The sequence below is a fragment of the Neoarius graeffei genome, chromosome 10 (assembly GCF_027579695.1).
Source record: "Neoarius graeffei isolate fNeoGra1 chromosome 10, fNeoGra1.pri, whole genome shotgun sequence".
NCBI lineage: Eukaryota > Metazoa > Chordata > Actinopteri > Siluriformes > Ariidae > Neoarius > Neoarius graeffei.
The window spans coordinates 25,866,198-25,883,097 of NC_083578.1; the positions used below are offsets into that span (position 1 = coordinate 25,866,198).

The 16,900-nt window shown below is 43.8% G+C and overlaps 1 protein-coding gene across 1 annotated transcript; it reads left to right on the forward strand.

The window, feature by feature from the left end:
• The first annotated feature begins 313 nt into the window (after positions 1-313).
• Positions 314-1,378, forward strand: LOC132892990 (rhodopsin). Its single transcript, XM_060931630.1, has one exon. The coding sequence runs from the start codon at positions 314-316 to the stop codon at positions 1,376-1,378; it is 1,065 nt and encodes a 354-aa protein (XP_060787613.1).
• The last annotated feature ends 15,522 nt before the right edge of the window (positions 1,379-16,900 follow it).

The window sequence follows — 16,900 nt, forward strand, 5'->3', positions numbered from 1 at the left end:
ATTATTGCTGATAATGATATTTGGACTTAACCAGTCAGCAGGTGTGGGTCTCTACTGGAGTTGAACAGGTAACCTTAATAACCTGAGTTACCAGAAATGCAGTGTAGCAGTGGACAGGATTATTTAATTATCTGTGGCCTAAATCATGTTCTGCTGACATTGTGGAAAGCATCGGTAATCCCAGCTGCAATATAAAGCAAACGGGATACACCTTGGGTCCATTTGTAGCACAGACCTGACTCATTCCACCACCATCCCTCAGACGTAGCCAAAGTCCAGTGCAGAGGGGGCACCACACCACTCTACCACAGCCATGAATGGAACAGAGGGGCCGTACTTCTACGTGCCCATGTCCAATGCCACTGGTGTTGTGAAGAGTCCATACGAATATCCTCAATACTACCTAGTGGCACCATGGGCATATGCCTGTTTGGGAGCTTACATGTTCTTCCTCATTCTCATCGGCTTTCCAATCAACTTCCTTACGCTGTACGTCACCATTGAGCACAAGAAGCTGCGCACACCCCTAAACTACATCCTGTTGAACTTGGCTGTTGCTGACTTGTTAATGGTACTTGGTGGCTTCACAACCACGATTTATACATCTATGCATGGCTTCTTCGTCTTTGGACGCCTTGGCTGCAACCTGGAAGGCTTCTTTGCAACTTTTGGTGGTATCAACTCACTCTGGTGCCTGGTCGTGCTCTCTATTGAGAGGTGGGTAGTTGTTTGCAAACCCATGAGCAACTTCAGATTTGGAGAGAACCATGCCATCATGGGAGTAGCATTTACCTGGGTCATGGCGTTGGCATGTACTGTGCCCCCTCTGGTTGGCTGGTCCCGTTATATCCCTGAGGGCATGCAGTGCTCATGCGGAATTGACTACTACACTCGTGCAGAGGGGTTCAACAATGAGTCCTTTGTCATCTACATGTTCACAGTCCACTTCCTGGCCCCACTATTCATCATCACCTTCTGCTATGGCCGTCTGGTCTGCACTGTCAAGGAGGCTGCAGCTGCACAGCAGGAGTCCGAAACCACCCAGAGAGCTGAGCGTGAGGTCACACGCATGGTCATCATCATGTTCATTGGCTACTTGGTTGCCTGGTTGCCCTATGCCAGTGTGGCTTGGTACATCTTCACCCATCAGGGCAGTGAGTTTGGGCCTGTCTTCATGACCTTACCAGCCTTCTTTGCCAAAAGCTCTTCATGCTTCAACCCTTTCATCTATGTCTGTATGAACAAGCAGTTCCGCCACTGCATGATTACCACCCTGTGCTGCGGCAAGAACCCCTTCGAGGAAGAGGAGGGCGCGTCTACCACTGCCTCCAAGACTGAGGCCTCATCCGTCTCCTCCAGCTCTGTGTCCCCGGCATAAAGACACAAGTCCACTTACTCACTGTAGAAGACCGACTGGGCACTCCTACAACGGCCACTGCGATGAAGACTTCAGCCCAGAGAATCAAGTGATGACAACGACCCGCGGAAATAGTCTTTTCACCCTTTTGTATGGTTATACAATCCAATTGGTTCAACTAAAGACAGCTGAAAGAAAGGACGAGCCACGTCCATGCTGTTTCTATAATTTACTAAGTCCAGCATAGATGTGTATATTTTTTGTTTTTACATATGGCAAAAAGAAATATCTTAGCACTCTTAATGTTGGACTCTTAATGTTACTGTAGAGGCATGTGATTGTAGAGGCATGTAATCAAGGCAGCATAAAAATAAAATGCACACTGCAAACGAGTAACCCTTTTCATGTTTTAATTGAGCTGCATTGTTAACCAAACATGTTACACTAGCATTTTGAAATGAATAAAAACAGACTTATCTGAAATGAGAGATTCAGTGTGGTGTATTTTCTTCTTCTTACTGGATCTCAATGAATGATGACTTTCAGCTCGAGGATTAAAAACAAAAACAACAACAAAAAAAAACCTTGTTTAATATATACTTTGTCATAATATCTGGTTTCAGGGATATCTGAAAATAAGCACATAAAAGTACATTAAAGGTTAAATAATCATAAAATGTAATTAATATGAAGTCATGTAAGTGTAGAGACGTAAATATAAAAGGAAACCAATAACAAGAAATACTTTCACGGGAATATTAAATATCTTGCCTTGTAGATTTACTCTAGTTAAAGTGCCATTCCACCATTGGATGTATTCTTTGGCATAAAATACAATATATTTTATGACAACATGACTAGACAGAGAAATCTTTTAGCTTCAAAATGATATATCAAACAATTTTTTGACAACGACAAGTATATTAATTTTGTGACCAAAGTCACCTACCCTTTTAATTTCCGCGTGGTAGTGAAACGTGATGTCATCGTGACATCACGCGCGGAAATTAAAAGGGTAGGTGAGTTTGGTCGCAAAATTAATATACTTGTCGTTGTCAAAAAATTATGTTTGATATATCATTTTGAAGCTAAAAGATTTCTCTATCTATTGATACAATTTATATATGTTGTCAAAATATATTGTATTTTATGCCAAAGAATACATCCAATGGTGGAATGGCACTTTAAAGTCTATGTTGGAATCAAGGTCCAAAGTCACCTTGGATTAAGACTGTTCAAGCTTTATGTAGCATTACATCATAAATATAGACTATGACTTGATAAGCTATGTTCACTTTTCCCCCAAGGTTAGCATGGCAGGTAATACATAAGCAGATTATGATTATGTATATCCTACTACTCACCTTGTAGACATATATGCACAGTGCAGGAAAAAGATGAACACGTTGTACACATGCGCACACAGACAGACAGGAATATGTGTATGGAAAGGAAAATTAAATAAGATTCAAGCAACATTAATACACCATAGACATCGTCATCAGCAAGGAATCTAAATGGCAACCAAACAATAGGCACATACATAATTTAGTGGCCAGAGATTACAGGTTGTGAATAGATGTATTAAGCACATGTACATGAAAATACACCTATCAGCCATAAAAACACTGACCGGTAAAGTTAATTACATTGATTATCTCATTACAGTGGCATCTGTCAAGGGGTGGGATATATTAGGTAGCAAGAGAACAGTCAGTTCTTGAAGTTGATGTGTTGGAAGCAGGAAAAATGGGCAAGTGTAGGGATCTGAGCGACTTTGACGAGGGCCAAATTGTGATGGCTAGATGACTGGGTCTGACCATGTCCAAAATGGCACATCTTGTGGGGTGTTCCCGGTACGCGGTGGTTAGTACCTACCAAAAGTGATCCAAGGAAGGACAACCAGTGAACTGGTGACAGGGTCATGGGTGGCCAAGGCTCATTGATTCACATGGGGCACAAATGTTAGCAAAAAGCTGTGGCACAGCAGTTATGCTCATATTTACATAGGAATAACATCCATGAAATGTATCAGTCAGGATTTAGACCTCATCATAGCACAGAGACAGCACTGGTTAAAGTAGTAAACGACCTACTGTTGGCGTCTGATCAGGGCTGTGTCTCGCTACTTGACCTTAGTGCAGCATTTGATACCATTGATCATTCCATTCTTCTGGATAGACTAGAAAATGTTGTGGGAGTTCAGGGAACTGCCCTCTCCTGGCTCAGGTCTTATCTAACTGATCGTTATCAGTATGTTGATATAAATGGTGATATTTCTAGAAGTACCGAGGTAAAGTTTGGTGCTCCACAAGGTTCTGTCTTGGGTCCACTGCTTTTTTGTCTATATATGTTACCTCTGGGTGATATTATTCGTAAACATTGTATTAGTTTCCACTGTTATGCTGATGACACACAGTTGTATGTCTCTGCAAAACCTGATGAGACACACCAGCTTAATAGAATTGAGGAATGTGTTAAGGACATTAGACACTGGATGCTTATTAATTTCCTTCTGCTTAACTCTGACAAGACTGAAGTACTTGTGCTAGGACCACATACAGCTAGAAGTAAGTTTTCTGATTACACAGTGACTCTGGATGGCCTTTCTGTTTCTTCACGTGCAGCAGTAAAAGACCTCGGAGTGATTATTGACCCCAGTCTTTCATTCGAAACTCACATTGATAACATCACCCAGATAGCTTTCTTTCATCTCAGAAATATTGCAAAGATAAGAAATTTAATGTCATTGCGTGACGCAGAAAAACTAGTCCATGCTTTCGTTACCTCCAGGTTGGATTATTGTAATGCCTTACTGTCTGGATGTTCCAATAAGTGCATAAATAAGCTCCAGTTAGTTCAAAATGCAGCAGCAAGAGTCCTTACTAGAACTAGAAAATAAGACCACATCATGCCTGTCTTATCCACACTGCATTGGCTCCCAATCAAATTTCGTATTGACTATAAAATACTACTATTGACCTTCAAAGCACTAAATGGTCTCGCACCACAGTACCTGAGTGAACTTCTGCTCCTCTATGACCCGCCACGCCTACTTAGATCAAAAGGTGCAGGCTATCTGCTGGTACCTTGTATAGTGAAGGCTACATCAGGAGGCAGAGCCTTTTCTTACAAAGCCCCACAGTTATGGAACAGCCTTCCAAGTAATGTTCGGGAATCAGACACAGTCTCAGCATTTAAGTCTAGGCTGAAAACATATCTGTTTAGTCAAGCCTTTTGTTAATGGTGTTTATGAGGTAAAGGTGTAGATCTCGAGGGTCCTCAGACAGAGTGTTTTGGTAAACTGGGATGTATGGATGCTGTCAGTCCCCACTCGCTTGCTCACTCGAGTTTGTTGACGGTGTAGTGGCTGGCTGCTTTATGTCCCGGGGCTCCCTCATGCCTGTGTTACCTTCTGGCTCTCTCCTTTTAGTTATGCTGTCATAGTTAGTTGCCGGAGTCCCTGTTTGTACTCGGTGCAATATGTATACTGCTCCTACTTATTCAGGTGACATTGGGCATACCTAACAACCTGTGTTTTCTTTCCCTCCCCCTCCCACCCCAAATCTGTCCCTCTGAGTTACATGGAGTCAACAGGAAATCTTTTGGTGGAGAGGGTGGAGACCTCGACTGGCTATCGTAGCCTGCAGGGAATCGGCTGTCAGACTTTCTGTCGCATGTCCCAGACCCGGTGAAATGTAACTGAATTGTCTTGGCCAGCCCTAAGGGTCCCATCTGCATCTCATCATTGCTGAGGAGTGTGCTCCCATCACCCAATCAAGCATCCAGCCAGAGCAGGTCATGATATATTTTTTACCATATTAACATGCCATTGTTGTGTTTTATGCCTGATGTAAAGACTCTCGTCTCTGTGAGCCTACCACACAGATTTAATACTTGTCATTTTTAGGGTATACCTAACAACATGTGTTTTCTTTCTCTCTCTCTTCCCCCCCCCCCAATCTGTCCCTCTGAGTTACATGTTGGTCCTGGGATTGAGATGCTGGCCTCTTCTGCCCCTCGGACCTGCTTGGTCCATCCTGGTGCCCTGTGTCTGGTCGGAGTTTTATCGCACCGCTCCTGTGAAGGACGACCCCATGAGGACAGTTGAGGGTTATACCTGGAGGATGCTCTGGACTCTTACAGTAATGCTTTTATGGCTGAGGACTACAGGTGTCTTGCTAACTTTAGGACTGCAGTTATCATGAACAGTTTTGCACTCAAGTTTCCATCAATGAAGAGTTTATAACATCAACGAAACTGTCCTCATGTTAAAACTGTTAATATTATAGTCAGGCTGTCTGTTGTTGCCCAAATGAGGATGGGTTCCCTTTTGAGTCTGGTTCCTCTCGAGGTTTCTTCCTCATGTCGTCTGAGGGAGTTTTTCCTTGCCACCGTCGCCACAGGCTTGCTCATTGGGGATAGATTAGGGATAAAATTAGCTCATATTTTAAGTCGTTCAAATTCTGTAAAGCTGCTTTGCGACAATGTTTATTGTTAAAAGCGCTATACAAATAAACTTGACTAGCCCATATGGTCCAATCCCACAGAAGAGCTACTGTAGCACAAACTGCTGAAAAGTTAATGCTGACACCTTTCTGTTTTATCCAGCATTAACTTTTTCAGCAGTTTGCGCTACTGATAGGTGCCATTGTAACAACAAATCAATGTAATTCACGTTACTTGTCAATGTTTTTAATTTTATGGCTAATCGGTGGATATGAGAAAGGCTTTTTTTATGTGGCTGATGTAGAAAATGCCTTTAGTTGTATAATTATCAATAACTGTCTATGTTGATAAGTTCCATCAGAACTGTATTTGCACAATTTGGAGCATTTGCATGTCCTGTCAGAAAGTTGTGGAGATCGAATCACAGTTCTCAACATGTCTCAACATGTCAACAGCATAGTTTTTTGTTTCCTGTTTATTTTGTTCACAATCTTTTATTGAAAAGAAATACTTTGTTCAGTGGTTTTAATTAGAGGATGTTTGTGTAGAAGCTGTCATATTTATGGAAGTAATTGCACTATCTCCACCCCCCAAAGCAACATTCATGGTGGCAATAACTAGACTTGGCTAATTTTGAAAAGATGTAGATAGATGATGTTTCTGTAGGGGGACAAGTCCTTGATGTGAGTTCAAATAGCAGGCATGAAAAGTGGAATCTAGGCAGAGAAAGCACAAAAACTGGAATAAACTTAAATACCTTGGGTTACTAAAGTAAAGCTGTGATCCAGCCCTGAATCTAAGACTCACTATATGTGATGGCAGGGACATGCCAATTTATTTATTTACTGATGCACCACAGTAGTACTTATTATTTACATAATAAGCAATATTGTTTAGAGTGTAGCACGGTTTTTGTGTTAAAGGTCCCATGGCATGAAATTTTCACTTTCTGAGGTTTTTTAATGTTAAAATGAGTTCCTCTGACCTTCTTAAGTCACCCCAGTGGCTAGAAATTTCATAATGTGTAAACCAAACTATGCCCAACATTTGAGAATGGCGCGTCAAAACGGCGCATTGATAAACTCTTCCCTTGCCTACGTCAGCAAGGGAGATGATCCCCACGCCCCCCCCTCTGGATTCCCACCCACCGTATGGATTGCCCCGCCCAGTTGTAGTGAGGAGACCATAGAGGACACAACAACATGGCGTCACCTAAGCGAGCGAAACATGGAAATTGCGCTGTACATGGATGTGACAACACAGAAAAGAGTCTGTTTTTACTGCCGTCGGGAGAGCCCCTGAAGACGCAGTGGCTTAATTTTATTTACTTCAATAATACGCCGTCGAGTCTACCTAAGACGGTGTATGTTTGTTGGAAGCATTTTCCTGAGGAATGTTTCCACAACTTGGGACAGTACAGGGCAGGTTTTGCACATCAACTGTCACTGAAGCCTGGGTCCGTACCAAGCATCCCTGACGCATCAGCAACAAACACCGAACAAGTAAGTGTATAACTTAAGTCGTTTTGCCGTGTTTTAAAATCGGTGCGTTTGCAATGGCTACATTAGCTGTGCAGCTAACCACTTCCTGCAGTTAGCCAGGTACTCTGCGCTACCTCTGTTATAATAGCCAATCAAAACAGTTTTTACAAAGACACCCACATTCTTTTTTTTAAGTCACTCGTTCATTTTATTTGTTTGTTCAGTAAAAACCCAAACATTTGTTGAATTTATTTTATTTCCTCGCATCGCACCTTAATGACGTCAGCGCGTGGTATTTTTCCCTGATTCTGGGCCGGGGTGTCGTGAGTGGCAGAGCAGCTCCATCGCTGCGATCCATTGAAAGTCAGCCCTAGATCCAATCTTTTGTCGGGAGCCGAGGTCGCGCGGGCGGCCCTCCAGTGGCACCGGCCGCCCGTGGAGGCAGCGGTTCTCCCAGGGGCGAGTTGGGGGGAGGAAACGGCAAAGTCCCCACTCCTCCATGGTAAAACTGCTCAGTTTTACCATGGGCCTCAGGCTGAAAAAAACCCGACAAAGTCCCAGTTTTACCATGGGCTCGAGTTGTACCATTTTTTTTTTTTTAGACAGGGCGGACGGACCAGGGCATTCGCCCGCCTGGCCGTGCCCGACGAGGAGCGCTCTCGGCCGGCTTGGGAGGCAGACGGCAGCCCCTCCCCCATGGCATGCCCCCACCCTCTACCCTTCACCGCCTCCTGCTTCTCATTAGCAAAACGACGCACTGGGAAAAGCGCTGAAATGGGGCTTTCTTCCAAGAGGCTATATCTACGTTCTGAGGGTTCATTTCGAGAAAGGCTGCGGATATAACATCCAGAAGCCTCCACGATCCCGTTTAAAGCATCAACAAACCACCATGCCATGGGACCTTTAAGGTGCATACAGTATGTTTGAGTCAAAAATAAAACTGAGGCAGTCCAATTTTAATATAAAATATTTTAGCCTGGTTGCCCACACCTCATTCTCATCTCATTATCTGTAGCCGCTTTATCCTGTTCTACAGGGTCGCAGGTAAGCTGGAGCCTATCCCAGCTGACTACGGGCGAAAGGCGGGGTACACCCTGGACAAGTCGCCAGGTCATCACAGGGCTGACACATAGACACAGACAACCATTCACACTTACATTCACACCTACGGTCAATTTAGAGTCACCAGTTAACCTAACCTGCATGTCTTTGTACTGTGGGAGAAACCGGAGCACCCAGAGGAAACCCACGCGGACACGGGGAGAACATGCAAACTCTGCACAGAAAGGCCCTTGCCAGCCACGGGGCTCGAACCCGGACCTTCTTGCTGTGAGGCGACAGTGCTAACCACTAGACCACCTTGCTGCCCTGCCCACACCTGTTTTAGCTAATAGTATTTGTCGCATGCCTAATTTCCATATCCTTTAATGACATCAGCATTTATTCTATCCACACTGACTGGATATAAGCAATCACGCACTCTAATTGGCTACTCTACTACTAGGCTATCAGCTGATATACCGTGAGTAGAGAAAAGCAAAATGGCAGAGCATGAACCAACCAGGGACAAAATAAAAACCCTACTCAAAAACAAACCCCCCAAAATTATCAAGTATTTAAAAGAAACAGGAATAGCTAAAAGAATAGGTTTTTTTGTTGTCGTCGTCCCCCCACCCCCAATATCTCCTGTTCCACACTCCAGCCCAGTCGGTGGTGGTAATGCACCTTTAAGTTAGTTTGCCAAGCGCCAAAAAAAACCCTAAAGAAGAATAATGAAGAACCCCCCCCCCCAAAAAAAAATGCAACAAAATGTGGAATAAAAAGTATTTGATGGTAAGAACGCATCTTTTTTAAATGTTTCAATAATTATTATTATAACAGCATTTTTCACAAATTGCTACTGTCATTTCGCCGGTTTGTTTACATAAGCGGAAATGATTTTGTTGGACATTTTGTATAAAGTTATCATATTTGCAAAAATTCAAAATGCTCTGATTCTCAAAATCGAGTGAATGTGGATAGAATAAAACAGTTATTCCACTCAATCGTGTCGTATATGGCTTATAGGTAACTCGTCGCACCGCGCCTCGTCAGCTATCAGCTCATGTATGACTCAATTTCATGGAATAACTTAAATACTGATGCTGCTGTTCAGAAGATGTTTTAAAAATATATTTGCTGTACTCCTTGACCACCTTCTGGAGTTCCAGCTGCTGTACTGCAGCCAAATTACAACAGATTGTTAACTTATCGAATGAACTATTGTAATGTTTGTTCAACTGTGACTATCAGTGATTGGGAAATATACCTCTAATGCCATATATTGCATGTATATAGCATGTATGCCATGTATTATTGGTTCCATACTGAGATGTACACTTCTGATACTTATATTCAGCACAAAACCTTAAAGACACCTAGGTCTTGTTATAGTGCTAGTCTATAAAGAGTATGTTACCCAGTTTCCTAATTTTATTAAACAAATTTAATTTAATTCAAAACATATTTGTAATTTTATTTTCCTATCACTTTCTTTGGTTTCTGATTCACCAAACTGTTTATTTGAAGTTATTTGGTTGGTTTATGTGCTTGTCAAGGTTAATTAATTGTAATTGGCCAAATCACCCAGTAGCGTAATACTATTAGAGGGCAGTCGCAGTAGTACACACCGGAGCAGTGAGAGGAGCATAATTATGCAAACGAATTAGAGATGAGAAGTAAATCCCTTGGTGGTTATTCCACAAAAGTTGGTTCTAACTGTTTAAAAATGTTCAGAAGTGATACTGGAGGTGACTGAAGCGACCTGAAGCTTGTTGACGGAGGTTTATTGTATGCGGACCGTCTTCGTGAATTCAATTTTAGCTAAGCTAACATAGCTAATGGCAGTAGCCTGTGTCATTCCGTCATGCTGTGTGCTTGTACGTGCCTGCTCACTGGTTAATGTGCAACATGCTAACTACGATAGTTACTACTGTGACATGATGAAAGCTTTCTTTTCTATTAAAGGGCACACATTTCAATGTCAATAAGAAGAAATTGAGTGTGAACTGTAGCTGTATTGTTTTGTTTTTTTGTAATTAATTTGATAATTTTTGAGTACAATTAACATCATTAGTATCCTGTAGAACAAGGTTGGTTAAAAACAGTGTTCATTAGTGTAAGAAAAGGTTTAAAATATTGTCAGTAAACCTGCTCTAGACACACAAATGACAAACATGGACATTCAAGACTACAATCCCCAAGATTCACAGCACCCTCTGTCTCCTTAATTAGCCCTTCTCCTACTTAAACCGCTCTCACGCTCCACTCCAACGCTAAGTATCGTTCTGTTTTCACCCAGTTCATACCAAGCCTTGTTATTCTCCATCTGCCTCTTGATTTTCTGACCTTTGCTAGCCTTATTTCATTTACACTTTTTGTCTCTTCTTCACTACATTGTTTGCCGATCGCCCGACCCTCGCTTGTTTCCTGACCTCGCTTCTTGTCTATCGTTTTGGCTTCGTCGACAGTCTGCTTCCCCATTCTCCTCTGCATTTACATCCATAAGTGCCTGCACTCTGACAGGATACTTCACCATCATGGATGTAGTGAAAGAGGTGAAGTGGACTGCTTTGAATGCTCAGGGATGCTTGCTGGGAGAACGTCAACAGATGCTAGCGGATCTTAACACCCGTCTAACGCAGCTGACCACCATGATGTTGCAGGCCCTCCTACTGCATCCTGAGTCTCTTCCTAGCTCCGCGCTACAACTTCCCACTCCTGAGAAGTTTGCTGGAGACGCCCTCGCTTGTAAGGGTTTCTTGTTTCAAGGGTCTATGTTCCGCTATTCTCATGAACTAGCGTGCCGGGATGAACAACTCACGCTGGACTCGCTTATCAATTTGGCCATCCGACTTGATCATCTGTTGGCTCACCACCCCACCATTCAGGAGGTCGTTAAGCCTATCACAGCTTCCGAGGACAGCTCGCCCATGGAGATTTCATGCACCAGGTTGTCACGCTCCGAGCACGAAAGTTGGAAAAAGGAGGGGTTGTGTTTCTACTGCGGGAGCTCCGAGCATCAGCTCAACCACTGTCCCATTCGTCCATCCCATACAGCTTCAGCTGAAGGTTCTACACGCTCTGAGTCCAGTGAGAAAATTTAAGTCCAAGTCTTTTAAAATCCCAGTACTACTGAAGCTGACCAACTCCACACACCTACTGTGTACTTTTATTGATTCGGGGCAGAAGGGAACTTTATCAGCCATTCCATCGTGCAGAAACTCAACCTGCCCACGATTCCATTAGGGAACGCTCAGCATTAGGACCGTTGATGGAGGACCAATAGGAGACAGCCTCATCACTTCGCGGACCACACCGCTTCACATCCAAGTGGGCATTCTACATTCAGAACAGATCTTGCTCTGTCTCACTCACACAGTAAGTCATGACCTTATTCTCATTTATCCATGGCTACAGCTTCACGATTCCTTGATTTCATGGCAGAGCAAGGAAATTCTTCAGTGGTCTCTAACTTGTTTCAATAACTGCATCTCGTGTCTCCAAGTCAATCTTTCCTCCACCACTGTAGAGAGTCCTCAACCTGACTCCTTGGATGGCGTCCCAGAGTGCTACATGAATTTGCAGGAGGTCTTTAGCAAAGGAAAGGCTTGCAGACTACCACCACACCGGCCCCATGACTGCGCTATTATCCTTCTGCCAGGCACGTCACCTCCACAGGGGCGCATCTACCCCCTGTCCCAGAAGGAACACACTGCCATGGAGGAGTACATTCAAGAGGCCCTTAAGCAAGGAGGCATCTGCCCATCCAAGTCTCCTGCTTCTGCAGGGTTCTTTTTCATGGAGAAATGAGGCAGCGGACTCTGACCATGCATTGATTACAGAGGGTTGAACGAGGTATCAGTAAAATACCCTTATCCCCTACCTCTAGTTCCTGCGGCACTAGAACAGCTTTGATCGGCTAAGATCTTCTCCAAGTTGGATTTAAGAAGTGCATACAACTTGATCAGGATCAAAAAGGGTGATGAATGGAAGACCGCCTTTAGCACAGCTGCCAGCCATTTTGAATACCGGGTGATGCCGTATGGCCTTTCTTCAGCGCCTAGTGTGTTCCAATGCCTAATTAATGATGTGCTATGGGACACACTAGGCAGTTTTGCCATCACATACGTTGATGACATCCTGATCTACTCCACAGATGAATAAAGTCACAAGAAGCACGTCAGAGCTGTCCTGAAATGCCTACTTGAAAATCACCTCTATGTCAAAGCCAAGAAATGAGAGCGTTTCATCAGGTTCGAATCTCCTTCCTAGGATACATTATAAGCACCGAAGGAGTTAGCATGAACTCCTCCAAGGTCTCTGCGGTTACGTCCTGGCCCACATCTACTTCAGTAAAGGAACTTCAGTGTTTTTTGGGGTTCGTGAACTTCTATCGTCGATTCATCAGGGGTTTCAGCACTATAGCTAATCCCCTAACGACCTTACTAAAGAAAGGCCCAAAGCACCTCCAGTGGAACCCCAAGACCGAGGAGGCATTTCAATGTCTCAAACAAGCCTTCACATCTGCTCTGATCCTCCAGCATCCAGACCCCATCAAACCTTTTATGGTAGAAGTGGTTGCATCTGACACTGAAGGAGGGGCAATCCTATCCCAGCGGTTTGGTGAGAAACAGAAACTACATCCGATTGTGTTCTTCTTGAAAAAAAACTTTCTGCAGAGAGGAACTACGAAGTCGGCAACAGGATGCTGCTCGCCATTAAACTTGCTCTCGAAGAGTGGAGGCATTGGCTTGAAGGGTCCACTCACCCTTTTGTTATTCTCACGGACCACAAGAATTTGGAATACCTCACGAAAGCCAAGAGGCTAAAACCCTCGTCAGGCCAGGTGGGCACTATTCTTCATGAGATTCAACTTCATTTCTTTCCACCCCGGTTCTGAGAACACCAAGGCTGATGCTCTAGCTCACAGTTTTGGTTCCATGCACCAAGATTCCATAAACCACCCCATTCTTCCAACTCAATGCTTCATGCAATCCATCACCTGGGACCTGGACCGAGAGATAAGAAATACTCAACCACAAAGTCTTCCCCAGAATCTCCCACTTGGTCTATTCTACATGCCCAAGTGATTTCGCAATTGATTAAATCACATGGGCCCATGCGTCACCTGCCACAGGGCATCTGGGCAGTCACTGCACCCATCTTATGCTAAAGAATAGGTATTGGTGGGAAAACATGCTGACTGAAATTAACCAGTTCATACCCTCTTGTTCTACATGTGCTCAGGCTAAGGTTCCTAGAACCCCTCCTGCTGGCAAACTGTGCCCCCTCCCCGTTCCTCAGAGATCCTGGTCCCATATAGCCATTGACTTCATCACAGACCTCCCTCCCTCTGAGGAGAACACCATTATGCTAACAGTTGACCGATTCTCGAAGGCTCTCAAACTCATCCCCTTACCAGGCATCCCAACAGCATCTCAGACTGCAAAACTTCTCTTCCACTATGTGTTCAGGTACTATGGTATCCCAGAGGATATAGTCCATGACAGGGGCTTGCAATTCATTTCCTGCTTCTGGACCTGCTTTATGGAGAGTTTAGGGGTGGCAGTGAGTCTTAAATCAGGCTACCACCCTCAGTCCAATGGCCAGGTTGAGAGAGCCAACCAGGAGATCGGCTGCTTCCTGAGAATCTTCTGCATGTGCAACCAGGAGGACTGGGCACACTTTCTTCCATGGGCCAAGTATGCACAGAACACTGGTGGCTGGTAGTCTTTCAAACAGGGGAGGCTGGTCGGTTACGATATTTCCAGATTTTAAAAGAAAAAACACATAAATTTTGCCCATACTCTTGCCTCTGATCTGGCTGATTGTTGGCAGGGTCACAAACTGTGAAATAACAGGTTCTTTTGGCCCATTAGCCTACTGTCCAATATACATGATGGTGGTGTTGGGGTGGGGGGTTATATTTTAACATTTTATATTTTAAAATTGTGGCATGTTGTTTAAAAATTGACCTCGGCTGTGTTTTTGTTTAAAAAGGTTTCCAAATTGTAGCTGTGTTTAATTCATATCCAGAAAACATATATTCCAATATAATATACTCAGCATAAACATTTTAAATAGATTCTACTGTATATTTTTGGTCCATCCATGACATATTACTAAAGTAGCCTATTTACTGTTGTTGATGTGGGTCACTTGCTGTTAGCCAATTCACTTTCTCATACCAGGAGAGCTGAAAGGAACGAGTATTATTCCCTACCTTTTTCACCAAGTCAATTTGAGGCGTTGGTCTACCCTGCTCTTTAATTTTTTCCTTGAAAGGAAGACTGGCAAATGGCTTCGCCAAAATTAAATCAGCAATGCTTGTCATCCATGCGCAGCTTTCTTGCTAGCTGACTAGCCCCCTCAAGTTCAAGTTCAGTCACTCAAATAAACAAAATTTCTGGAACCAAGATAGCAAACCTGACAACACTATATTTACACTTTATTTACAATGAAAATATATACAAACTAAAAAAAGCTGGTAGAAACTGTATGTAATGAATGAAATCGAAATGTAAGCCGATCTCTTACAATACACCACAGCACTTGCGAATCTGCATGGGACTGAACTGATGTTGCCAGATACTGCTGACGTTATCCAGCCCAAAATATGTTCAAAACCCGCCAAAATGCACTTAAAACCGCCCAATCTGGCAACACTGAAACGAGCTGTCAATCAAAGAAAATATCCGGCCGCTTTCACCAATCACCAGTCTCCTCGCGGAAACTGCCATGTCCCTCCCACTGTGAGGCTCGGAGTCCGTGGGCGGGCATTTTTGCAGTATTTGTCCAATAACCGTCTTGCATTTTGAGATTGAAAAGCGCATAGCTCCTAAATGCCGTTGAAGTCCACTGAGGCTGGGAGTCCATGAGACTCCGTGAGTGGGCATTTTCGCATTATTTGTCCAATAATCGTATTGCATTTTGAGATTGACAAGCACATAGCTCCCAATCCACTGAGGCTGGGCTGCATCACGCTGTCACGAGGGGGAAAAACTCACGCACACATTAGGCGAACTGGGGAAAGTTATAACGGAATGATTTCGCACTGTAGTTGGGTTGAGCACATATATTTCTATGATTCTGGATCTGAAATAGCAATTTTATAAGGTCGGCTATAACATAAGCCTAGCGCAATTCATCCTACACGATGTTTGTCATTTTTAGAGGAGGCTGAGCCTCCCTCGTTGTCTTAGAGCAATCGCCTGTGGCACAGAACTCCCTCAGACACTCCACAACACAGTTAACACAGTTTCACTGCATACTCGGCTACCAACCACCCTTGTTCCCTTGGGACAATGCACCAAGCCAGGTACAGGCGGTAGATGATTGGTTTACACACAGCCAAGCGATATGGGAGGAGGTCCACCAATGTCTCAAAACAATCAATGCCATGTATAAAGAATATGCAGACAGACATCGAGGAGAAAATCCAGACTTCTCCCTGGGCGACAGAGTATGGGTGGCTACTAAAAACCTGAGAGAGCCCAACATCTGCAGAAAGCTTCAGCCATGATACATTGGGCCATTCAAGATATTGCAATGTATTAACAAACTTTCCTACCGCTTAGAACTCCCCCCTCACAGCAGACTGTCCCCCATATTTCACATGTCCAACCTCAAACCAGCTATCTTGGGCCCCCTGGCCAAAAACACTCCAGTCCAGGGACGCCCTGAACAATTTCTAGAGGGAGAACCCATCTACCAGGTAAATAAGATCCTCAACTCCAGTCACAGAAGAGGACAAGTCGAGTACCTGGTAGATTGGGAAGGTTATGGGCCTGAGGAACAAAGCTGGGTTTCTGCCAAGGATATCCTCCTCTTCTCAGACAAGAATTCCATGCCCAACATCCACACAAACCAGCACTATGAGGTAGGGGCGCCCTTGAAAAACTGGGAGCTCCTGGGGGGGGGGGGGGGGGGGGGGGGGGCTCTGTCAGTAAACCTGCTCTAGACACACAAACGACAAACATGGACATTCAAGACTACAATCCCCAAGATTCACAGCACCCTCTGTCTCCCGAATATTAACTACAGCTGACACTCATCTCAATTAGCCCTTCTCCTACTTAAACCACTCTCACACCCCACTCCAACGCAAAGTATCGTTCTGTTTTCACCCAGTTCATACCAAGCCTTGCTATTCTCTATCTGCCTCTTGATTTTCTGTCCTTTGCTAGCCTTATTTCGTTTATGCTCTTTGTCTCTTCACTACGTTGTTTGCTGATCGCCTGACCCTCGCTTCTTGTCTATCGTTTTGGCTTTGTCGACAATCTGCTTCACTGCTCTCCTCTGCATTTACATCCGTAAATGCCTGCACTCTGACAAATATGTGAAGATAAAAACTATAGCCTTAATCCAGATTTTAAGGTTTTGGAGGCTTCATATTGGATTATATTCAAGTTCATGGGAAAAAAAAGCACTAAAAACAATAATTCATTAAAAGTGGAGGAAAAAAATTCCACGAAGTGATGAGTTAAAGGTAGTGTAATCACAGAACTATATCAAATGTAGTAATCGCTGTGGTATTTTTTAAAATTATTTTAAATTGAATATAAGATATGGC

What these genes read in the sequence shown, in the direction of transcription:
- LOC132892990 (XM_060931630.1), top strand. Translation starts at nt 314, where the DNA reads ATGAATGGAACAGAGGGGCCGTACTTCTACGTGCCCATGTCCAATGCC.